The sequence below is a fragment of the Ammodytes marinus genome (assembly GCF_949987685.1).
Source record: "Ammodytes marinus genome assembly, chromosome: 8".
NCBI lineage: Eukaryota > Metazoa > Chordata > Actinopteri > Uranoscopiformes > Ammodytidae > Ammodytes > Ammodytes marinus.
This window is the reverse complement of record NC_137212.1, coordinates 11867422-11893476: the sequence shown is the minus strand read 5'-3', so window position 1 is coordinate 11893476 and position 26055 is coordinate 11867422. Positions and strand designations below refer to the sequence as shown.

Genomic DNA, 26055 nt, shown 5'->3' with positions numbered 1-26055 from the left:
ACAACCACTCCGCTGTCATGCGTGTGTGTGTATGATTGTGCTACGCAGAAACTCGTCCAATGTAGTCTCTTCCTCTTATTGACATAACTAAGCTTTACACAATTGTATTGAGTCTGTTCGACTTTGTGCTGTGATGATCTACTGCCAGGAGCCTTTGTAGACGATGTGCGTCCCGTCAATCAATAATCATCCGTCATTCTCGGGGCATAAGAATGCATTAGCTTTGAAATTTATTGGCCTTGCACAACCAAGACTCCATTTGACAGCCATTACTGGAAAACCAACCTTAAAACCAATCGGAATGATGGATGAAACTAGGGTTCATCTTTATGGCCAGTGTGAGCAACTGGTAAGATGCACTATTGTTAATCATTGCTAGATGCTGCCTCCGAACCCTGTTTTACTGTAGAGAGTTGGTTTCAGATAGACAGTGGGTCATGAGGAAAAATCCCCTCATTTTATCAAAAAAAGATTTTGACAACAAGCCTACTCCAGACTCGCTGACTGCACCTTTTTAAAAGACAAAATCAGTTTTTCTACCAAGATGTTGGATTCTTGATAGGTCATTCAAAGTCTTCTGATGTGTGTCTCTCAGTGGTTGTAATTGGTTAGTTGATATTGAGGCGTATAAAGAAAGATGTATGTTTTGCTTTGCCTAATTTGACAGACATGTGTCTCAGTCTATTAAGCAGTAATAGTGGTTGCCACTTGCTCTACAGCCTCCTACCGCTTGGCCACATTTCAAAGCTTATTAACCAGCAAAGATGGTGGCAAGCTGTAAATACAAAAAAAACGTGGAAACCCATAAGCGACATATTCCACAGCATCCATAGTTTACGGGCTAGAATTTCATAAATAAGACCCAGGTTGCCCAGGTAAACAAAGTTTTTGACAAAAATCTTATTATATTAACCCCCATAGAATCTTAAAGGGTTTAAGCGGTTTATTTATGTTAACATAAGTGTTAAATCGCTCTTTATTCATACAGTGATCACTTACATAATGTGCGCGTTTCATAAAGCCGATCTCTCAGTCAGCTGCTCTGCATGTAATCAGCAAATAAACTTATTGGAGGGTCCCAAAATGTTTATCCAATCACAAGAGAGAACGCTACAAGCCGACACCGTCTCACTCATGCTCCCACTGCCGGTGCACGCCAGAGCAACAGATGGGTGAATGTGTATGCGCCTACAATGTCGGAGCAGGTACAAATCCTTCCCAATGTCTGTTTTGATGGTTTTTATCATGTTTTATCACACTTATGGATCTGAGATGATGCTAGATAACTCGCTGCTTACCGCACGCAGTGCATTAATGTGGTGACGTAGGGACGAGCGAGGGGACTGCTAACTGCAGTAACTGACAGGAAGTTAGCTAAAAGAACCATTCCACTTACAGCACCTTTAATCTCTGATTTGCACTGGGAATTTTGGACTTGAATACATCTAGACCAATTTGTCGACTCGGTGAGTGAGTCAGTGTGTCGATATAGCCAGATGGAATAATTCTCTCTCTCTCTCTCTCTCTCTCTCTCTCTCTCTCTCTCTCTCTCTTTCTTACTTGCAGTCTGGTAAAAAACTATTTGGGAAAAAATATTTTAATGTTTATGGTGTAAATAATTTTTTCATATGCTTGTATCAACAAATAGTAAAATAGAAAAAAAAAGTTTAAATAAAACGTTTAGGCTTTTTTCGGTCCCAATGTGAAATTATTCTCAGTTCTAATTCTCAGAATATCTCAGATAATACAAAAAAATAAAATGTTTGCATTGTATCTCTCTAAAAAAAGAAAACAAGGACGCTGCTCGCTGCTGTGTTGTGTTCATGTGACTGTATAGGTGCACATGTGCTCGCCCGCCTGTGCGTGAGCAAGTGTTTGTTTAAGTGTTGGTTTGCCTGTGTGTTTTTGAGAGTAGTGTGGTGATCACAGTCTGCCATTGTTGAGTAATGTCTAATTAAGGCCCACACTGCACAAGGTAATCTTACCGGGGTGTGTGTGCAGGGCGATGGTAGGGGGGAGATAAGTGGTGGCTTTGGCTAGGTGATGATTTGGGTTGATTATGTGCACTAATTGGGCCAGCCAAGTAGCAGGAGCAGCGGTTGGAACCTGAAATCTCACCTCTCATTAAAATGATCTAATGATGAGTTTCCAGCTCTTCTGACCAGAGGAGCGGCTGGCCGTGTCGGTCGCTAGTTAGCAGACTGTCCCCGAGGACATGCACCCTAAAAACAACCTACATTGTTGTTACATGTTGGACACATTTGAAGAGGTGGGAGCGGGCTCTCTTCCAGTTAGAATATCATCTCACAGGATGTTGTTATCAAGTACAACAACAATGTAGCATTAGTTGTGCTTGTGAATAAATGATGAACAAAAAAGTGCTTGAAAGGTAGGAGGTGTTGATTTGTTAATTGGTGAATTATCAGTCAAAATGCATTTTAGTATGAAATCAAAACACTTTCGATATACTAATTATTTTGAATGAAACTATTACTGGTTGTGAGCTGCTTTTCCCCTCCTACCTTGACACAGATTAAGTCAAAAGAGGTTGAAAGGTAGAAAAAGGTAGATTAGTTTTATGTTGCACATAAAAAACACACACACATTCACAAATACATACTGTACATAAGTTAGTTTTTACACCAGGAAGAGTAGAAGGATTTTACTGGAAGGTATTATTTCCATGTAGAGATTTGTTGATATTAGAAGCCATGGGACACAATCAACAACGTGTCAGTCAGTGTGGTTGGATTTAGCTCATGTGTGGGACTGAGTGATCTATATTCACACAATATCTTCTTAATGTGTTTTTTATTGTCTGTCTTTATTGATTGTTTTTATTTTTCCTTACAAAAACTGTACAACAGTCAGTCACAAAACTCGTCCTGGAAACTGCTCAGACGAGTCACCAAATTGATGAGAAATGTGTGTAAAACTAATATTGACATCCTTTTCTGTTTTCCTTTTTTACTTGTAAATACTCAAAAGGTTTTTCTAATGCTTCAATGTCTAAACAATGCTGTTATGTTTGTGTTTTATTGTTTTAATCACAAAAGTCGAGGTGTGTGTGTGTGTGTGTTTGCATGTATGTGTGCGTGTGTATGTGTGTGTTGACGTATGTGTGTGATCCATTGCCCTTCCGTAACACTTTTTTTTCCTGCTCTCATGAAATGTGTAGCTGTCTCGGCTATTAGGCTATGTTTATGAGATGAAGTTTTATGCGCTCCATGATACAAAGGGCGGAAATGAAACTTCCTCATGTCTCAGACAGTGTGCAACACGTAGTCTGCCGCCCCCTAATCCCTCACCTGCTCCGCATTACCAAACTCCTTATTACCTGCAACCCACCTAATCTTGAGATGTAGTTTCTGTCAGGCTGGATTAATAACACCCCACTGTGACGTGAGTGTTTGAATCTGTGTGTGTGTGTGTTTGTGTGTCTGTTTAAGTGTGTGTGTGTGTGTGTGTGTGTGTGTGTGTGTGTGTATAACCAAAACCACCCCTCCCCCCTTTTACCTACTTTAATAAGCCTGTTGTAATTTATGGTTGTAGTTCATCGACGGACGGCTGGCCAAATTGAACGCAGGCCGCGGCTTCTCCGACGTTTTTGAAGAAGAGATCACAGAGGGGGGCTTCTGTGGAAGTGAGTAGTGCTGAGACCCGTCTATCAATTAGCCACATTAGATTAATTTTTCCATAATTCATGCAAAAGGCAAAAGGTATTGTGCTTAATATAATTGATGTATCTTTCTTTTAAAAACTCCTAAACAATTGAATGTGGAAAAATTCCTCAAACTATGATTTAGTGTTTAAAAGATGAGGTTAATATACATTGCCCATATTGTACACATTTCATAACACTTATATTTAAAAAAAAATTGTCCTTGACTTCTTATTGTTGAGTCATGTTTGAATGCTGTTGCTCATGAACACGCCTGAGGTCCTTTAAGTACCAATGCAGTAATGAACTGTACTGTCCTTGGAATAACATAGTTTAGTTGTGTAAGGGGTAATGTATAGCAAATGGGTCAACCAAGAGAAATATATTTTTTACTGACAAAAATATATAAAAATTAAAGATTTTGATGTAAAATGATGACAGCGTCTTATAATTATGCCTAAAAGTGACGCATTCTCAAATCTGAACAAAAAAACAACCACAAATTCAACCCCGTCATGATGATTTTTTTTTTATTTTGCATCCATATCGTCACAAAAATATTTATTGGAGCCGAAACAAAGGTTACTTGTAAATGGAGATGAATGTGGCAAAGGAAGATTGACGAGAGTAATCAATAAAGCTTTGGCAGGCTAGAGCATAACTGCATGTGGTGACTGTGCACACACAATACATCAGAGGTTTTCAGATCCCTCAGAAGCACTCAGACAAATTCTTTTTAATTTTTTAAATCATAGGTTTAGATCCAGTTGTTGCAGATCAATATCCATCATTTTATTAGGCTTATCAATTCTGACTGTGACACACTGTGATCTGTAGAATTTCCACTTTACAATATTCGTCTGTTCTGCGTTTATATAAATTACTTACATAGTTACTAATACAATTTTTTACATTCAACAGTAAATATTTTATGTATGTATTATGGATTATAGAAAAGGGAGGTTTTTCCTGTTCAGTGTAGAAATGGGTTTGTCTACGATTTAAAATGCTCAGTAAGGTGTGAGTACGTGTAGCTAATATGAGGCTGTGTGACAGCGTTATATACATAGTTACCTTTGCTTTGCAATATTAATACAATTCTATGGAGTGCAAACATGATTAATTCATATCTCCTGTGTTTTTGTACATCCCTCCAGGTAATTCAAGGTCTTACCAGCAATGGATGCACACTGTGAAGGTATATTCACAGACTGTCCTGCATATCATACCTTAAACGCTTTCATCTGTGGCTCTTTGTGTTTCTTTTTCTTTTTTTCTTTTTTTTATGTTTCGCTCATTTTATTCCCGGAATTATATTTAATTGAAAGTGTGATTGACACTGCCTGAATGTACAGATCCGGCGTCAGTGCAGTTTGGTGTGTGAAGCGGCGCGTGCAGCAGGACAGTGGGAGACAGACAGACAGACAGTCAGTCAGACAGACAGACAGACAGACAGGGATGGGGTGGGGATGGAATGGGGAGACAGAAGTGATTTGACGTGACAAGACGTCCTCCGACATGACATGTTGATCTGGCAGCAAAACACAGGCGTTACTTCGCTGAACCGACCCAAGAACACAGATCTCTCCCTCTTCCTTCATCTCCTGTCTCTTTTCCTCCTTTCCTTTTCTTCCCTTATCTATTTCTCTGAATCCTTCTCTCTCTCTCTCCCTCTCTCTCTCTCTCTCTCTCTCTCTCTCTCTCATCTCTGTCACAGGCCCCCCCGTCTACCTCTCTCTCTCTCTCTCTCTCTCTCTCTCTTTCACTGAGTATCTCTCTCTCTCTCTCTCCCCACCACGCCGTCAGCTAAGGCTGAATTAGTTCTCTAGAGTGCTCTTCAAAGGTTTGTTAAAGTTCACACTTCCTGACTGACAGGAATCTATAAGAGGGGCCTTCACCTCGGCCCCTCTCCTCCTCTCCCTCTGCCGACTTCTAAAACGCCGGCTGCCATTTATGCTTTTTAGCCGTTTAGCCTGCGCTTTTGTGTATCACCAAACGGAGAAGAGGAGCGAGACGCCAAAAAAAAGAGAGAGAAAAGAAAACACAGAGAGATATTTGGTGCCACAATGTCAGTCTGCGGAAAGTAAAAAATCAATCACGCACACAGTCCCTTCCATCGCTTTGAGGCTGCTGCTAAATCAAACCATCCTGAATGGAACATGCCGTTTATTGTTAGACAGTGATATGACACTTTGCCTGGTGTGGTGTCACCATTCCAACCCTGAAGTTGTATTACAATACTATTTACAGCAGCAAGTGGGAGCTTTGATTGTGTTGGATACTGAGAATGAGTCCTGTGTGACCACTCTGGCATAGAATCATCACGATAAAGATGCATCCCACGATGACAAAAAGTCATTCAAATCCCCTATAAAATATTCAAACTGATTGTTCCAAACAATGAATGGTTGTCATTTGTTACGCTTGAGACACAAACACCTCAATCAATCAGCTAGATTTTAGTTCCTGCTCACTCTGAATCACTCGTGTTGAAATTCGAAAGTTGAATGTTGAACATTGTTGCCTAGCCCTGTGTGTGTGGATTATTTAATATAAAAAAGAACCATTCAGAATGTTTGGAATGCTGTTGTGAAGGATTCATAATGTTTCTCTTAATTGCAGAGAGGAGGAGCACTCTTCAACACTGCTGTGACAAAGGTACGCAGTCACATTTATGTATCTTAATGCACTTTTTTCCCTCAATAAGTGCATAACTTGAAACACCAAGTGCTGAAGATCCATTTGAAATAGACCTAATATGGGGGCACTAATGGTGTAGTGGTTAGAGCGTTGTATTGGGGAAAATTATTCCTACTGCTTACGTAAAAAAGAAATTAATGTTAAAATTATTCTTTTTTTGAGGTCGCAGTGGTGGGAATGGGAGCGTTGTTTGTGACTGTGTCTGTTATGTGCTGTACAATAGGTGGTCAGGGTGCCCTTTCATGTTATCTCCTCTTGTTAGTGTGCAAGGCGCTCTTATCCAGCCTTTTGTCTCTGTGTTTTTGCTACAGGGATCAAAGCATTTCTTGATTTTTACATGAAACCAGAGCAGAATGTTAATGCAACACATTTTGATTGGCTGTGTGTGTGTGTGTGTGTGTGTGTGTGTGTGTGTGTGTGTGTGTGTGTGTGTGTGTGTGTGTGTGTGTGTGTGTGTGTGTGTGTGTGTGTGTGTGTGTGTGTGTGTGTGTGTGTGTGTGTGTGTGTGTGTGTGTGTGTGTGTGTGTGTGTGTGTGTGTGTGTGTGTGTGTGTGTGTGTTCGCGTGCGTGTGTGTGTTGTTTTCCCTCCTAGGCTAAGAGTCACGCCAAGAGGGGCATCCGGGACTTTAAGGGCAGGCTTAAAGCAAGGGTGAGCAGCACGGACCTTCACACCTCTCTGACACACACACACACACACACACACACACACACACTCTCAGAAGGAGGCATACACACACACACAAACACACTTGTACACATGATTCTGTTCTGAGGCGCACAGATATACCCAGGCCCCCCCTCATAGAAACAGACAGGAAGGCTGCTTTACATGGAGAGTGTGATACTGACGCAGAGGCCTTTAATGACTGCTGAAGCCTGCTTAGCGCTTTGTTCAGGGCCGTACATTTTTAACCAACGCCCCTCTGGCTATGGCCTGTCATGTCAGCCGAGCCCCGGCCCCTCTTTCTCTTTTATTGTCTGCATATTTCATCAGTGGGTCTGTGATTTCCTCAAAGCTAATGTAACGAGGTGTATGTTTCCATAAGCCTGATGGATGTGATAAGGCAATAGCAATTTGACTTGTCAGTGGGTAACTGAGGAAAGAGGGCACTGATGATGAACAAGAGAGACTGAGCACTGTTCTGCCATGTGTTCACACACACACACACACACACACACACACACACACACACACACACACACACACACACACACACACACACATCCAGTAGATGCAAAAGGAGGTGTTGAAATCCATGTGCTTTTGGAGTTAAACAGATTTCATGCGCACTCATAAATGACTTCTCAAATACACAAATGAATCAACTCTACTCTCTCATGCGCGCCATTTATCTACGGTTTATTTTTTGCTTCCGGCCAGATGTCTGTCTACACAAGTAGAACACAAAAACATATTAAAATTGAACTCATCAGTGGTGGTGTTCCTTGAATATATTGGTTGTCTTAGAGATGTCAAAAACTTAGTCATTCCTACTGATGATTTAAAATCTTTGAAAAGGTTACAAATACTGTACACGTCATGTTGATAATTTTTGTAGCCAAAAGTAGCTAGGAACTGTACGTTTATCTGCAACGCAACTAAAACACAAGTAAAAAATGCATTTTTTGGGGACTATTTTCAGCTGCGTATTTGGTATGCTACCAAGAATTTTCATTAACTGGAAGGTGTATGTGGGATTACTCTGATAAAACGTAACCTTGTTCATCATAATAGAGAAATATGTCCCCAAATGCACCAATGTGACTTCAGGCTTTAGATGCACAAAGGAACAAAAAGCATCATTGCTTTTGTTCGGTGTTCTCTTTCATTCTTTTGTTTGTACCTTACAGGAGCGATACATTTAATGTGTTGTGGTTTGGTTCTTTCACATGAATACAAATGGACATTGTTCTCCAACTAACACATACACTTGGTTAACTTTAAACAAACCATCAGAGATTCACTCTCAATGTTTTTTTTTCTCAGGAAGAGGAGGAAGAAGGGATGACTGTCTGTGCAGGGTCTCCAACCAGCACCAAGAGCCTGTCTCCAAGGAGACTGCAGAAGATGAGACGGGTATGAAACAAACAAATGCACGCACACACACACACACGCACACACACACACACACACACACACACACACACACACACAGATGCACATCAGTAAAGGAGTTAACTAGATGTCCTACCAGAACTCAGTTTTCACTTGACCGACATGGATGCAGTCTTCCACGTCAGTATTCTCTCCATCCACTTCTTTGTTCTAAATTTTCTCTCTCTTCTTCCACACATCTTTCTCTTTCTTTTTATTTTCCATCCCTTTCTGTCTCTCTCTTTCTTTCTTTCTCTTTATCTCTTTCTGCCTACTTCCCCCGGCCCTCCTCTCCCTTGTAACAACTCGGAAGTACAGTAGTTTGTCACGGTGCCAGATATAATGATAAGCATTTTTTTCTTCTTTCAACGCATTCATGTTGTACATTCAGTAGTTTTTTTTTCTCCGAACAGCACGGACAGTAGAAGCAACTCAACTGCTGGTCAGCATTTCCTCTGAAGAATTTGCTTGTGTTCACCATAAGTGGATAGCACACTTTTTTCTGTGTTGTGTGCAGAACTGGCATACAATGTGCAAGCGTATACATACACGCTCACAGAAACACACATTCGTCAATAAATGTATCACAAGAGTTCTAAATGTTAGGAGATTATACAACGCTTTAGTGTCGTTTGATTGAAAATGTGAAGATATCATTTTTATTTGTGTAGGAAGTTAAGTTTCATGTTTTTAAAATCGCACACTTCTGTATAGTATGATTTGTATTTCATAAGCATACAGCCTCAGGGTTATATCTCACACCTTATATCTATACCTCTGTATTCCCAGCTGGAGCTTTTTCTTCCTCTTTTTGCAAAACAGAAAAACAACTCAGTGGTTTCCTAAATCTGTCTTTAAAACACACGCACGCACACAACCACACGCACGCACACAACCACACACACACACACACACACACACACACACAAAAGAAAACATGCCTGCATGCACACACTGACATTTTGGTCGCAGTCGTGTAAGAGTGTCATTAGGAGAGGTTGTGCTGTCTCTAATTAGCATTGTGTTTCCTGTGTATGTGATGAGGCTGGAAAGTCTTAGCGCAGTGGAAGGTGTGACGGCCGCGGAGAGGAGAGGAACGGCAATTAGAGCTTTTTCTAAAGGCCTCCTCGGACAACCCCCCCCCCCCCCACCCCACCACCACAATATAGACACACATAACACGCGCGCACACACACACACACACACACACACACACACACACACACACACACACACACACACACACACACACACACATACAAACAAAGAACGGGCCAACCCCAACACACACACACACACATTAACAGTTAACATACAATTGATGTGCACGCACACCCACAAACACACACATTCACATATTCAGGATATACACACCCGCTCACACCTCTGTCCCTGCCACCGAGGCCTGTTCATTGCCCCAGTAACGGGTCCCTAGAGATCACTGGAGGAGGGACACACAGGACACAGGGTAGCATGTCCCACAGCACTATTTTTTGTATGTGTTTATATGTTGTCCATTACCTTCATTTCAGCCATACACAATGTTCTTCTTTCCATTCTTCCTTTTTTTTCTTTTTCCATAGCCTTTCTTAACATAACTTATAGTTCACAACGCAGGCGTACTTTTTATATTACCCGGACCCCCTGCACATTAAAGACACAAAACCAAGGAAGAGAGTTGCAGTCTGACGGATTTTTATTTTGTCAACTGAGACTAAGACTGAAAATTGAGAAGCCAAGAAAGGCTTGATAATTTATGGCCTGTCAGTGTGCAGTAACCCCCCCGAAGATTGAAGCTCTTCCAAAACATTTATAAGGAAATGGTACTTTACATTGTGGGTTCAGTGTTGTGTTGTTTTTTCAGGATAGTCATAGAGGCTTGGTGTGTGTCTCTATAGACATATTAAAGCAACATTAAACAGAATGGAAGCTAAAATGGAAAGGCTCCTTTTGGCTTCCTCATGGATTTTTCTTAAGTTGCCTCAATCTGCACTTCCCGTGGCTCTTTAAAACGCACCATATATAAATTTTTGTTTCGGTGCAAAAGCACGTTGGAGGAAAACCCACGATTGTTCCTGCTTTCTCTTAATTTTCCGTCTTTCGCCTTTCTACATATCTTTTTTTTCTTCTTCTTCCTATAGAATCTTGATACTGTGTTCTGCCCACAACTGTCTTGGCCAGGTGTTGCTTGCACGAGAAATTGCTCTCAGTGGGACTAGCCTGGTTAAATAAAGGTTAAGTCAAATGAAAAAAAGGGTTTGGCTTTTTCCCCTCATACCTCCCTTACTGCGTGTGCCCTCACACAGTATATAGGTTTATCTAATACACTGGCATGTAATGTATGTTACAGTTAGTGCAATGCTCCTGTTTATTGAACACTATGCATACCTAAGTTGAAGGAAAGTTACCTCCCTTCTTTCACTTAAGACATAAGATATTTTATTTATAACTATTCTCCTTTTAAATCCCAATGCACCAAAGGATTTATTACATTGTGTCCTTAGTTAAAGTATTTATACTTCAAAACCTCCTCCCTGTGTCTTTTCCACACGTCCTGTGACCTAGTGCCCGACAAATGCTCATTCTACTGCTTCTACAAATTCAGAAACTCCTTGTCATCCCACACTCCAAAAATGTGATCTGATGAAAGACATTCCATCCGCCTGTGTGAAGGAAAAAACACATGATAATTTATTACAATATATATAAATATACAAACCCCTTCTGTGTCTGTCCTTGAAATGAAATGAATGGTCTTGTAGCCGCTCTTTTTTTAAATTAATCATAGAAAAGAAATGATCAGAGTTATGAAAAGTATTTTCTATTTAATCAGCCAGCACATGCACTAAAGTAGAAATACTGTCATTTGCGTATATAAATGGCAGCCGTATCTGCCGATATTGGTAGATTGTGTTGTTGGTGAGCTTCTTGATTACATTTTCTTTAGGAGTAATCCTTTCCTTTTGATAAAACAAAACAAAAACAAGCTGACTTTCTGCTCCTATGGTTTTGTGTGCGAGGGCCATGACTAATTTAGGAGATTCTCTTAAAGATTTTGTCTATGTATGTGTGTGTGCGTGTAGGTGTACCTGTTTTATGTGGTATTGTGCTGTAAGCATCCACAAAAAACAGAAAAGTACCTCAGCCCTTTTTCAACCAGAGCATGTATTTGAGTGTATGTACAGCATGTACATGGACATTCATGCACTGAGCAGTTTGCCTCAGGTTGGAGACAACAGAATGACAGCTGTTAAGAGAGCAGAGGAGAGTAGAGGCTAGGACAGTGTAATGGACAGTGACAGCCAGCAGGCTTGTGGCCGGGCTCAGCCCCAGGCTCTGGACTCTTCACCTGGTATGAGGCTGGAGAGATACCAGCCCAAAGACAACACACAGCATGGATGGGACAGAGGAAGAGCTAACAAAGATGTTAAACAAGAACAAAGTCACGATATTACCTCAGTGTGTGTGTGTGTGTTTGTCTGTGTGTGTGCGCGCGCGTGGGCATTGGTGGATGTGTTTGTATGCTCCATCGGTGGGAGACAGCTCAAGTGGTCATGGCTAGTGGACACATATGTCCACTGCACACATGACTTGTGAAGTGTCTGTGTTATAACGAGGGAAAATGTACATTCATGTGGTCATGATATGATGATGAAAGACTATCATTTGTATCAAACAAAGACTTAACATGTTTATACAATCATGTATTTTTGATTCAGACTCACTTGAACATGAAGTATTGCTCTTACAGCATTACATAGACAGTGTGTGTGCATCATGTTCAGTGCATGATTTAAAATGTTATATGAGGAATATGCAACGCAATACTAGTTTCTGGGTAAACTGAAGGCCTAATAACTATAACCATCTTTAGATTTGATATCATTCAGTGCCTGTGTGTTATAAAACATAATGACATTTTTAATGTAATTTTTTTGGAAAATAGATAAAATGTGCTCATAATAATTAGGGTAAGATTATTATAGATGATGAATATTGATGGATGTATAGTAAGGATTCATCAACAAACGTTAAGTACAGTGTGTGTGTGTGTGTGTGTGTGTGTGTGTGTGTGTGTGTGTGTGTGTGTGTGTGTGTGTGTGTGTGTGTGTGTGTGTGTGTGTGTGTGTGTGTGTGTGTGTGTGTGTGTGTGTGTGTGTGTGTGTGTGTGTGTGTGTGTGTGTGTGTGTGTGTGTGTGTGTGTGTGTGTGTGTGTGTGTGTGTGTGTGTGTGTGTGTGTGTGTGTGTGTGTGTGTGTGTGCGCGCGCGCGCGCGCGTGTGCATACGTGATTATTGGTATGCATTTGTAGTCCCCACTTCAGAGACCAACCAGCTTCCTCGCTGAAACCAAAGTGCCATCTCCTGGCATCTTCGCAGTACTGCACCGCGCCCATTCACAGAAAGAGACACTTGGTGATTTCACTGGATGGGTTAAGTTTTGTCTAACAGAATGAGCAGAATGCACATTTTCCGTCCTTTATATGGCTCCTGTCTTAAGCAAAGGGGAAATGAGCTTTCAGCAACAGCCAGTTGGAAAGACGAGCAATGGATTTAGCCTCAAACGTAGTTATTTTTTCTTTCTCCCCCCCTTTCGAGTGAGCAGCTCTTAAACAGGCAGACACAGACTTGGCCGTACTTCTGCAAAGGCTCTGCCTCTCCCCAAGGTTTGTTTGCATTTTACCGGCATCTCTTTACATACACTGCCAAGCTGTGAGATCAGTGCCCGCTCTGAAATACCATATGAAATGTATAATGTAAGACTGGCTATTAAAGTCCACTAGCATTTGGCCCTGGCATAGTCGTTCCGCATAACCGGTCATGCAGGGAAGAAAGGCAAGAGAAGGGGAAAAGTTTGTTTCTCCAAATGCAGCTACTAAAATGGATGGTGATGACTATTTTCCCTTCATAAGCAAAGAAATGAAACGCTATTGGTTCTATCAAATCTGAATCTGATGTTTTTTTGTGGCTCCTTGGATATATTTCCTATCTTTTTTAGTTATTGCATATGAAAGCCCTGCGTTCATTTATATACAATGTTAAGAAAGTCATGTTTACAATGCTACCCTCATTTGCCCACTATCTATTGTGGAAGCTTGTGAGCTGTACTAAAACACAGGAGTGTATGCGTTGCTTTCTATTTTCCTAAAGATACACGGGAGGTTATTGGGATTTTTTTACTTCTCTCAACTCGGATCAAAGAAAAGATGAAATGACAAAACAACCCAAAAATAATTTCAAAACATTTCCCTCATAGTAAGTTTGGTCAGTTGAGTGAGTTCTCTTTGTAGGAGGAATGCAGATCTAATCCTTTACAATAAGGGACACACAGATTTTCTCCCGCTCACAAAATACTAGACTAAGCTGCTGAGGAGTCTTACAGAAATAACCCAAACACAGTTTATTATTTCGCTGTGCTGTGTCACCTCCCGGCTTTTTGGCTCTCTGCGTTGTGTGCAGTCTCACTAGTGGCGTAGAGGAAGGGAAGCGAGAGCCACACACACACACACACACACACATACAGACACCACACACCGTGACATCTGTCACTGACACCAGACTGATGGAGGGAGAGAACAGGGGACAGGAAGGCGCGGAGTGAGAATCTCTTTTTCATTTTCACCTATCAGATTCCCATTAGCCGACAGCTAATGAAGGAGCAGTATGATAATCTGTTGTTCTGCTCTATCATGCTCTCCGCCCGTCCTGTCAGGCCTGCGGAGGTATGGGACGGTGGCAGAGCTGTCACCGCTTCAACATGGGACCTCTTTGTACACTGAATATCTCACTGCCAATGTCTACATTTCGAAGAGTCTCTTTTACATTTTTGTTGTTTTAGTTTTATTTTTTTTCACTTTTTCATAGACGCACTGCACGTCTAATTTTGGATCTTGGATTTAACTGCTGCTGTAGTTGAGTTTGACAGCTTTGAGGAGCACTAATACTGGGTTCAAGTAGCTTTACAAAACCCTAGTTTTGTATCTCACTTAGCAGTAAAAATGGATGAACTATGTCAGCCATTTAAAAGTGTGATGAAGCCACTCTTCTGTCGTAAAAAAGTGCTCGTCGTTGTAAATAGTCTAATCTTGACGACTTCACTAAAAGGGTCGCAGTGAAGAGAGGGAATGACAAATTGATAAAGCCGTGAAGTGAGGTACAATCCATTTACTGCTCCCTGTGGAACTTCCTTTTGTAGACGGCACCGGAGCTGTAACCGAGATCAGAGGGCCAGGCTTCATGACCTGTGTCTGCTTGTGTTTGGGTTCACCTTGCTTTAATAAACACCTAGACGCGGAGAGGGGCCCTGCTTCCTCCAACACAGCCCCCTTCTGCACAAAGGCAGTCTTAATAACTGGTGCGCACCGTGAACATGCAGCGTATGTGTGTGTGTTTTCGCGCACGTGTGACTTGTGTTTCTGTCCCAAACCCCTCACCCCCAAAGTGTCTCACACAGGTGCATCTCCGCTCTGCTGGCCTTGCTTTGGCTGGCTGGCTGGCACATCGGCCCCGGCCCCAGATTTACTGCCCTGACACAGGAATCCATTAAAGGGCTGTTTAGGGATCCCAGGCCCGAGCCCCCTCTGAAATCTCTTTCATTATAGCTCCGAGCTACCATGGAAGGGGAGCGGCTCAGGCCAATCAGCAGTGCCACCACATGTGTTCGTGTTTAGTCCGATGGCTGAGAGGCTTAAGTGGCTACTGCACACATCTCCTCCTCTGACTTTTATGGAGAAAATGGCACTTTAACTCTTTGTGTTTTTTTTGTAGTAGTATGTGACTGAGTGTGTATGTTTCAGCGTGTGTATGTCTTCCCTGGCCGAAAACACAGGCCCTAAATGAGGCCAGGCCAGCCACACGTTACATTCCGCCTGTCTGGCTAGCATTGCGTCGGCTAATCAAGACCGGCTTGGTTCACGGTTCCAATACTGCCCCCCACTCCCCTAACACACACACACACACACACACACACACACACACACACACACACACACACACCATTATCATAATTATTTGCTGCTTTGGGGATTCTTTCCTCACCTCTCAATATTTCCTTCCTTCGATTTTTCATTCCTTCCCTTCCTCCTTCCTTCTTTTGCTCTAGTCTTTAGGTTGTTTCTTTTTTCCGCCTTTCTTCAGACATGTTTTTTACTATTCTTTGCCTTTGTGTCTCTGATTGTCCCCCTTTCACCACAACTATGACACAATCACACAAACACTACTGTCTTTACTCTCTAAACACACCCTCTGTGTTCTGCTTGTTTTCCGGGTTGTAAAGAACCTCAGTGTATGGCTTTGATAATGTGGCAGAAGTTTGTTTGGAGAGAAGAAATGCTGCTAAATCAAAAAAAGGTGGAGCCAAGCCGGTGTAAAAAAATAGAACCTGAAACAAAACAAGGAAGAACCTTTATGAGCCCCCTAATGCTAATGCAAACTGAACGTAAGCTGTGCTAGCATGTTAACTGGGTTTGTGTGCACACATTTTGTAAAGAAACTGGTGTCAGAGGTGTCAAGCGATATGTGAAAGGGGCAAAATGCAAAGAGTGTGAATTACGAAGTGAGATAATGTTACATAGTGTAACATAAGCGAACATGCACATGCAGCAAGAGAGGAACATGTGCGTTGTAGTGGAAGGCATGTTAATAAGTGGCCTGGGGCAGATTTGGGCTCCCATGGGGAGAGTCCTGCCCTGCTCTGTGAAGCTTCTGCCTCTTCTTTAACCCGCCCATTAAATATGGCACACAGGTGGCTTATTAAACCCACTTTGTAAGACAACTACAGTACACACTGATCACTCAACACTCACTGCAATGACAAATACGATCACATGCACTGGTGTCATAATGCAATTGATAAATGTAGCGATGTGGGGCTCAACTTACGGTGCGTACAGTAACCTTCTAGCATATAATGCTGAGTTTGATAAAACACTGCAGGGGATCTTAAAGAGTTTTTATCTCTGGGCCTGGACCCAAATTTGACACATTTAGTCTCAACCCTAAGGGGCAAAGGCTCATTAAAACAAGCTAGTGCTCCTGCCGTATGGGGACCCACCAGGCACAGACCTGCATCTCTTCCCGATCAGCTTCCATTTAGCTTTATCAGGAGCCTTGTATCTTTGAGCTGAGACCCCCCACCCCCCCTGCACCCCTCTGGGTCGACTTGTTATATCGGTTATATCACGTTATACTTTCTATCTAACTACATCCACTTGCTGTGTTGTTCTCATTAACAGCAGAGATTCAACAAGTCTCCCATGAGCATGGGCCCTCGAGATCTTGGCTACGGGCTCGATGATGATGAACTGGACACCGCCAGCAAGTAAGTGCTTCTTTTTTTCCATCACCTATTACCTCAACAACATTAAGTCGCTGAAGACATTTTCATGTTGTTTTGACTATCTATATGAGATAGTAGAACCCTTGCTTAATTTTATGAAAGGTGATATCTTTCTGAAAGTTATTTTATCCCAAGCAGATTCAATCTATTTTTCCCCCATGATTATACTGCCCCCAAGTGGATGTATTTAGTTACAGCATTAAAAACACATATCATTTTTGGTCATACACTGTTACTACTAAGAAATGGGTTCAGAGTGTAATTGTTGACTTATTCGCAGTGATATTAACAATGATACACAATATACAGGTGCATCTAAAAAAATATAGAATATCAATCAAAAGTGCAATGCTTCTATAATAAACATTATTTTCAGATGGTCCACACTCCTGTATAACAAATCCTTTTTATGGTTGGTTTTATGTAATATTTTGAGATACCGGATATTTTTATTTTTAATGAGCTGTAAGCTGTAATCATCAAAACATCGAAACAAAAGAAAGATCTGACATATTTCACTTGTGCGTAATGAATCTATAGAATATATTGAAAAGTTTCACTTTTTGAATGGACTTTTCCATGATATTCACATTTATTTTTAGAATGTACATTTAAATATCGTTTCCCAACCGGCAATGTAATGCTGCTATCTTTTATTATAAAATGGCATGAAACTATTTCTTAACTCTGCCTGCCTCTGTCTCTTTCTCCTCCAATCCCTCAGGATATCTTCGGAGGACAGTGGCGACGTCCCTTCATACATCGGGGACAGTGACGACTCCTACTCGCTGGATTTGGAAATGGATTCCTCGCACTCGGGCCAGATGAACCTGCTGGAGGAAATCCTGGACTCTCTGAACACCTCCACACTGGAGCAAGGCAAACTCATCACTGCCAAGAGCCTGGACTTCTTCAGGTCCATGGACCATTTAGACTACAAGGCACCGGTACGCAAGAGAGATGGAGGAGGAGGAGGACTGTCATCACAGTTTGGGGGATTTTTTTTTTCAGTAGCTCGAGGGGCAGAGATGTGTAACAGAAAGAGTTGGTGTTAGTGAGATTAGAACCGTGTCCGCAATGAGAAGAAAACATGATGAGGATTAAGGATCCACGGGGGTCCAGATAGACAATAATGAAATCGGCATCTTCTTTCATTTAGAAGTATCTAAGAATTGGGTCCTTTGATGTGAAGTGATTAATGTCACTTCCATTTTCCATTCCGTTCCATCAATGGGACAGGTATCCAATTTAACTGATGAATCTGGTGAGGTGTTTAGTCCATCTCACAGAAACTAAGAGCTTAGTTTGCACCGTGTCACTAGCCTTTCTGACTTCATAATGATGAAGGGGCATTGCTTTCATTTAGAATGGGAGTACTTTAGAGAAGCACTATAACAATACAAAAAGAAAGCAGGTATTCAGGTAACTCTTGACAGACTTTTCCCTGGCAAAGGAATTTACTGTTTTCACCCACAGACTTCATGAAGGCAGATTTGTTTTAGTTTAGTTTATTTCAATCACATAGAACACAACAACATCACATAAAGCTTTTTTTTTTTCATTCATTCATACAGTGTCTTCTTAACTTGTTGATACGTAATACTGACCGAATAGGGTCAGGTTGAAGCATTTGCTTATTACACCAAGCCTTTTTACATTAAATGTTTATTTTTTCTTAAGTCCCTCAGTATCTTATCAATCTTATACCATCCATTATTATTATTTTTAATTTCTGTCAGTTGTATACATATTACATATTAACAATAGACATACTACGTGAAGAAGAATTTATGAAACAAAACAAAATAAATGTGACGACAACTAGGTCTTATTTCTTATTGGGTTTAATTGTGTTTCCTGTTTTCCCTCTGTTTCAGAGCAAGCCCGCGCCTTCCAGCGAATCCAAACCTGCCGAGGAGAGCTGCTGTGGTGGTGGTGGTGGGGATCAGGGCGGCTGGAACATGGGCCAGGATGACAGCGCGCTGCACGGTAAACACCTGCCCCCGTCCCCGCGCAGGCAGCCCAACAAGAGTAGCCTCAAGGGGGCAAAGAAACCTGCCACAGCAACCACTCCAGCCGCAGAGGCCGACACGTCCGGGTCTCATCCCCACCAGCGAGCCAACTCTGACCCTCGGCCCGTACCTCCGGGAAGACCACCAGGAGACCAGCGTTTGTCCTACTCGCCCTCACTGCCACGTAGAGTCCCTCCCGCGCCGCCCTCTCCCGTTCTGCCTCACACCCACAGCTCTCCGGCGCCCCTCTCCCACCCAGACTGTTCTCCCGTCACCGCCGTCCGCTCTAGGGCCATCTCCGACCCCCAAGCCCAGAGCACGGAGCCCCCTCAGGCCCACAGCCAGACGACTACTACTTCCTCCACCAGCATTCTGAGGCGCAAGGTGCTCTCCAAGGAGACGGTGAGGCACTACCAGGAGAAGGCCCTCCAGAGGCAGGGCAGCAAGGGCCGGCGCGAGGGCCAGGGCAGCCCCACCGGGAAGAGCCAGTCAGTCGTGCAGGTCCCCTGGGAGAAAGAGGTGTCCAAGGAGGGGCTTCTGGGGCTGGGGCTGTGCCTGGGTCAGGGCAAAGGCTCGGGGGCGGTGCAGGAGCAAGGCCTCCTGGAAGAGATTGACTCCATGTGTTGCCTGGGCTCAGTCCTCCACACCAGCATGCAGCTGTCACAGGTCCACTGCAGCAACAACAACAGTCACCAGCAGGTCCACAGCAAAGCCACAGACAAGTTGTAGGGGACGTTGTTGGAGACTTGAGTGTCTCTAGAAAAAATGCCATAGCTTCTACTGAAATCTACTCTGTAATTCATTCTATTTCAGTTTAGCCACAGTCTCACATTTAATGCTACAGCTTTCAGGAAAAATGACACAAACGGAGGGAGATAAAAGAGTGCACTGCATAACTCTTCATCTTTAAAAGACATTTCTGTGTTAAAATAGAGCAAGAAAAATGTATTTCCTGTGTGAAAATATCTGCAAGTGTAGTAAGAATATTTCAGCCCGTTTCCAATGGACTTAAACTCGTCTTAAGCATTTTCATAAAAATGAACCTCTGTGTCTTGAAACAACGAAGAATTTCAAAACCTTTCAACTTGGATAAACCCTTGAAAAACATTGATATGAAATGGAAACGAGTTCAATTAATCTTACTTCCGTGGCAGTTCCTCACGTTCAATGCACGACGGCTGTTTTCCCTCTCAATGAATTGGACACCGCTAAAGTGACAAGTCAGGAGTTTCTGAAGTTTTTTTTTCTCAATACAAGTGAATTATCCCGTGGACTTTGACAGTGGCAACATAGAAAGAGTGCTTTTGATCATTTTCACTTAAGAAAATACAACTTTGTCAACTCAATCCCAAAACAAATGTTGAGATCATGCGAAGGATTACATATAGAATCTCCGGCTGTAATCAACCACATTATTACACAAAACATATTTTTTACACATCTTGCTATATATTTTACAGTTCAACAACTATAAGACGACCCATGAATTACATTTTGGGTAGAAAAGAAAGTAGCCGTCACGGCACTAGAGGAGTCTTTCCATCGTGTTACTATTTATTTAGAAAAGGCTCAGTACTTTGTGAGGATTAACAAAGGGATGAGTTCTCCTGAACACAACATTAGGTCAGTCTTTCACTCAGTGTTCCAACCATTTCACATTATCAAACCAGATTTGCACTTGTAGGTTAACAGTCTTAACCACCTGGTACTAAAATAGTTTGAGCAGAACAACAAAGTGTGGCAGGAGTTTCCAGATGCTAAGTCCACTGCAAGCCCTGAAAAAGAATACACTGTGTGATATACAGGCTTTCTATCACCATGCCTTAAATGGACATGTGATTTTTTTTATATATATATGGTAACTTAATCTAAAGATACCACAACTGGTACTTTGTAATCTCTCAGATCTGAATGCAAACAGCTGGTAGTACTTTAACAGCACTGTATTGATAGAACAGTTAATATATTTATGATGTGCTTTACGCTGCTGTTTTTGAATTGAATTCCAGGATATACATGTAGGTACCTTCCTCTCTCTCTCTCTCTCTCTCTCTCTCTCTCTCTCTCTCTCTCTCGCTCTCTCTCTCTCTCTCTCTCTCTCTCTCTCCATGTCTTTACCATTTTTGTTCCTTCTTTCCACCATGATCACTCTCCCCCTCATGTTGTCTTTCCCAATTCATCTTCTGCCTTTTAGTCCTTTCAGAACATCTTATTTTTCACGCTGGACCTTAAAGGTGGCTGCCCGTTGTTGCCCACTTATTATGGTTTGGAGTGGATGTGGGAAATGTGAAGTTTAAAAGCATAGGGCTGGTGATATGTTTTCTAAATTGCAACAAATACCACTAAACAAAGCGTGACACCTTTGCTTGCATTCGTCCCCAAGCCCATTCTATCCTACTGAAAACATTACAAATGGTTTTCACGTATAGTTTTACCTAAAAAAAATAAAAATAAAATAAAAAAGCTCAAAAAGGACCATTTCAGCCACAAATTACCTCTTGGTAGGATCAATACATATTTGAAGTTTTTAGCTTTGGTCCGTTCATATTAAGAAAACCATTTAATATCGCCAGACAGTATAACTTGCTTTGCCCACGGCAGAACATGCAATCTATCTCTGTCCTTCTAGATAAGAGTCACACACTGTCTTAGTTCAGTGGTTGATGATTGTACTGTAATGAAGCAATATGGCTCTCCCAAGAGGGAAGCTACATGGATGTCATGTGTGCAGAAAAGTATTTCTAATAGAGGCTCTCCTGTGGAGAGAAAATGCAGCGTTCAAAGATTGTGGGTTCCCATCATTCCCTGTGCCGCTACAAATCCAGAGGAAAAGAAGAAAGCTTTTTCATGCGCTTGTGTTGGGATTATTACATTTATGGTCCGTTGTTCTTATGATTTATGCCAGACGCCAGTCGGTGTGGCAGTTTAATAGCAGCTATTCCTTGGCTTTCTGAGTGCTGCCCTGCGTTAACGATTCCCTCATAAAGTATTTGGCGTGCTTCTAAAAGACCACGAATCGGTCCTAATAATTCCAAAAAGGAGAAGGAGAAAAAACAAACTCCAGAACAATCTGCTCTAGTCTTTTATTCATTGTAAACACTTAAAAAACATATTTACTATGCAAATATTTGAGATAAAAAGATCAGTTATTATTGATCATAATTACCTTAAAATGCACGATTCTACTTGAAAAATCCTCACAATTTAGCAAGTTGCTAGTTGGAGTTAGCTTCATGTGTCCCTAAATAAATAAATATCTATTCTTAAGTCTATTTAACAGTGCGTGAGCTGAGGTGTGTCTCTGTGTGTTGATGACAGAATGTGTAGGGTGTATGGTGTGCCTTACAGTAAGAGTAACACCCAGTATAATCAGAACAAGGTACAGTATTATAGAAAGGAGGTTTATGCAATGTTTTCAGGCCACCTTAAATCACACTTAGGAACATTTTGATATTTATATGATAAACAGACCCAAAAGCTGGTTTAGTCTTTAGAAACTGACCTGAAATGAACTAGGGTACCAGCGTTAGTTTTAATAGCCGCTTTGTTTTTGGAGTTTCAGCTGCAGTCCAGCTGGAGTGGCTCAGTGTTTTTCTTTACTGCGGTGGTCGGTGGGAATTCCCCCTGCCTGTATTTAAGAGAAGATCTTTGGATCTGAATTTCTCTGGGTATTTTCTTTTTTGTAAATTAGAATATTTTCTTTGATTGTACCAATAGGTGACTGCTTGTATAGTTTGTGCTCTTTTTTCTCCTTTTTGTTTTCTCTTTCTTTTTTTAACACCTTGAACGCTCATCCTGAGCTTACTGTGTTTAAAAAAACATACATTTCTCAGAGGAGTTTCTCTAGTTGATTTCTTATTGATGAAAAAAAAAATATTTTCAACGGAATAGATGTGTATTTTTGCTGGCTTGATTTTTATTTTACATGGAAAATATATGATAGGTGTAGTAAAAGAACGACACCCACTATTTGAATGTTTTACATTTTATTTTTGGAAAAAAAAGACAGAGAATATTAAGAAATGTCCCATGTAGCCATTCATGCTCAGAATGGGATTGATAAGCAGAGACTGAGGCTTGCCTGTACAAGGTACAAAGCTTGTTGTTTTATCTGCATGTATGTATGAACCTGTATGTGTTCTTAAATATGATTTTGTTTCCTTTTAGTTTTACAGATTGTGCTGTATTCTGTCGGTATTGATTTATTATTTCAGTATTTAGCACTTACATCAAAAATCGAGAAGCATGGAAACATGGCTCTCGAACAGCACACTTGTTCTGCCTTGCGTTGGGTATTGTAGAGTTGAATGTCATCTGCCTTGCATTAGAAGACAACATTTCGACTTTAGTTACTGGCCAGTGGCTACTGTAAAACTAACCTGAGAGGATTGTGGTAAAGAAGGTCAGCTGCTCCTCGGGAGGATGACTATGAAAAGCTTTAGTAATTCTGGTCCAGTTTACATTTGTGTTGTACAACGATCAAATAACAGTGAGGGGGTTTGCATTTCAATGTCTGCAGGTTTGTGAGAACTGAATGGTACATGCTACTCTGCTTACAATAGAGTGTAAAGTAATACAAAATTATGATCATAATAATAAGTATAATTGTCCTGACATTACAAATTTTGGAGTGAGTGGGAGGCGACAGATTATGTAGCATCTTGTAGTACTGAGGTACTGTTGAGGGAGAACACGGGTTCATCTTTACAGAGATATTATTCCCTTTATCCGTACTAGCCCTAAAAATATATATATATATTTTCGGTGTAGTGAAAACCTTTGAAAAGTTACAGCAAACAACTAATTTTTTTCAGTTTTGTTTGGGGGATGTATTGTAATAATGATTAACTCTCGATATGCCATTTTCTGATTCTGCACACTTGCATGTTCTCATTGCAGAGAAAACAACTGTCTTAAAAACAATTGAGGTCAATCTAATGTGCTTTTCATGAGTAACTTGGTACAACTGCACACAATGTATGCACTGTGAACTGCAAATAAATTATACTGTTTCATGCATATGCTTCTATTTAATTTGTTTTAAATATATACAGTATAACAACATTCTAACATTAGAAGCGCAATATAAGCTGAGAAATAATGTAAGAGGGGGCTGTTTTATTTGTGTGTGTGTGTGTGTGTGTGTGTGTGTGTGTGTGTGTGTGTGTGTGTGTGTGTGTGTGTGTGTGTGTGTGTGTGTGTGTGTGTGTGTGTGTGTGTGTGTGTGTGTGTGTGTGTGTGTGTGTGTGTGTGTGTGTGTGTGTGTGTGTGTGTGTGTGTGTGTGTGTGTGTGTGTGTGTGTGTGTGTGTGTGTGTTCAGTGCATTAACTTAATCATTCTGCAAACACAAATGGTAATCATCCACTACACTAGAATTCAAATATTTTGTTAATATAAAATAAATGCATTGAGACAAATAATTTCACTTTAATTAACAAGTACATGTTCTGTGCACAGTTGCCAACAATTAAAGGTAGAAAATAATTTACAGTTTAAAAAAAAAGAATGCACATAATCATCATAACCGTATATACACTTTAAATTATACTACAGATGGTTCATCATGTAGCTCGGCCTAGAAGAAAATAAGAAACTATTCTCAACCAGTGCTACTTTTGACTGATTCTTTCTGAAAAAAAAAACACTGGCAGCATCCAATACACAACACACAACAGAATAAGACATGCATTGTCCTAATAAATAAACATGGATTGTATGATTCAAAATCAATTCAAATCAAATAATTTTTTTATTTATATAGCCCAATATCACAGATAGCCATTTGCCTCAGTGGGTTTCACACTGAGGCAAAATCACTATTTCACAATTTTATCAAATTAAATTACAAGTCTGGTGATATATATGTTTTCTTATTGTCAACAAAAGATACAATCCTGACAATGAATTGATGCAACATTCAAGTGTTGTCTGTGTAGCCAAAGCTGGATCTATTGTAGCTTGTTCTCACCAAAGAGTTCCTTTTTTTCTGCTAAAAAATTAGCTACAGCGTTACACTGGTGCAGGGTGCTGTAGTAGCCTATATTCTAAGTACAACACTGTCATGTGGCAATAAACACTCACTATAAAACACAGTATGTGTATTACTTCACTTCTGAACATAGTCCCCAACAAATGCATTATTTAATCCTGTTTGAGAAATAGTTGCAAAAATAAAACAGTGCCTAGCTAAGAATTTACTGTGTCTTTAAACAAATAATCAATACATTTGTGGGTAACACTTTACAATAAGGTACACAAAATTGTAGTAGCTACTACATACCTACTACATAGATATGTGTTACCTACTACATAGGTTTTTTTTTGTGCTACCTATGTGTTAGGTAGCACATAGGGTTTTTTTTTTTTTTGTGTTACCTACTACATAGGTTTTTTTTTTGTGCTACCTATGTGTTAGGTAGCACAAAAAAAACCCTATGTGTTAGGTAGCACATAGGGTTTTTTTTTATTGTGTTACCTACTACATAGGTTTTTTTTTGTGTGCTACCTATGTGTTAGGTAGCACAAAAAAAAACCCTATGTGTTAGGTAGCACATAGGGCTTTTTTTATTGTGTTACCTACTACATAGGTTTTTTTTGTGCTACCTATGTGTTAGGTAGCACATAGGGTTTTTTTTTGTGCTACCTATGTGTTAGGTAGCACATAGGGTTTTTTTTGTGCTACCTATGTGTTAGGTAGCACATAGGGTTTTTTTTTGTGCCACCTATGTGTTAGGTAGCACATAGGGTTTTTTTTTGTGCTACCTATGTGTTAGGTAGCACATAGGTTTTTTTTTTGTGCTACCTATGTGTTAGGTAGCACATAGGGTTTTTTTGTGCTACCTATGTGTTAGGTAGCACATAGGGTTTTTTTTGTGTTAACTACTACATAGGTTTTTTTTTGTGTTACCTACTACATAGGTTTTTTTTTTGTGCTACCTATGTGTTAGGTAGCACAATAAAAAAAAACCCTATGTGCTACCTATCACATAGGTAGCACAAAAAAAACCTATGTGCTACCTAACACATAGGTAGCACAAAAAAACCCTATGTGCTACCTAACACATAGGTAGCACAAAAAAAAAACCTATGTGCTACCTAACACATAGGTAGCACAAAAAAAAACTATGTAGTAGGTAACACATATCTATGTAGTAGGTATGTCGTAGCTACTACAATTTTGTGTACCTTATTGTAAAGTGTTACCCATTTGTGACCCATTTTGAAATAATTCTGTCTTGATGAGAGTGGAACT

General features: G+C 40.8%; 1 protein-coding gene across 2 annotated transcripts in view; it reads left to right on the top strand.

The window, feature by feature from the left end:
• Nucleotides 1-23822, top strand: part of dennd1b (DENN/MADD domain containing 1B) — a 101182-nt gene extending 77360 nt beyond the window's left edge. For both annotated transcript variants that reach the window (XM_080032741.1, XM_080032740.1), the window contains exons 16-23: nt 3553-3643; nt 4819-4859; nt 6284-6319; nt 6954-7010; nt 8349-8438; nt 16688-16773; nt 17516-17738; nt 18669-23822. In XM_080032741.1, the coding sequence (XP_079888867.1) occupies nt 3553-3643; nt 4819-4859; nt 6284-6319; nt 6954-7010; nt 8349-8438; nt 16688-16773; nt 17516-17738; nt 18669-19532 (1488 nt within the window). In that variant the 3' untranslated portion in view covers nt 19533-23822. The remainder of the gene's footprint in view (nt 1-3552; nt 3644-4818; nt 4860-6283; nt 6320-6953; nt 7011-8348; nt 8439-16687; nt 16774-17515; nt 17739-18668) is intronic.
• The last annotated feature ends 2233 nt before the right edge of the window (nt 23823-26055 follow it).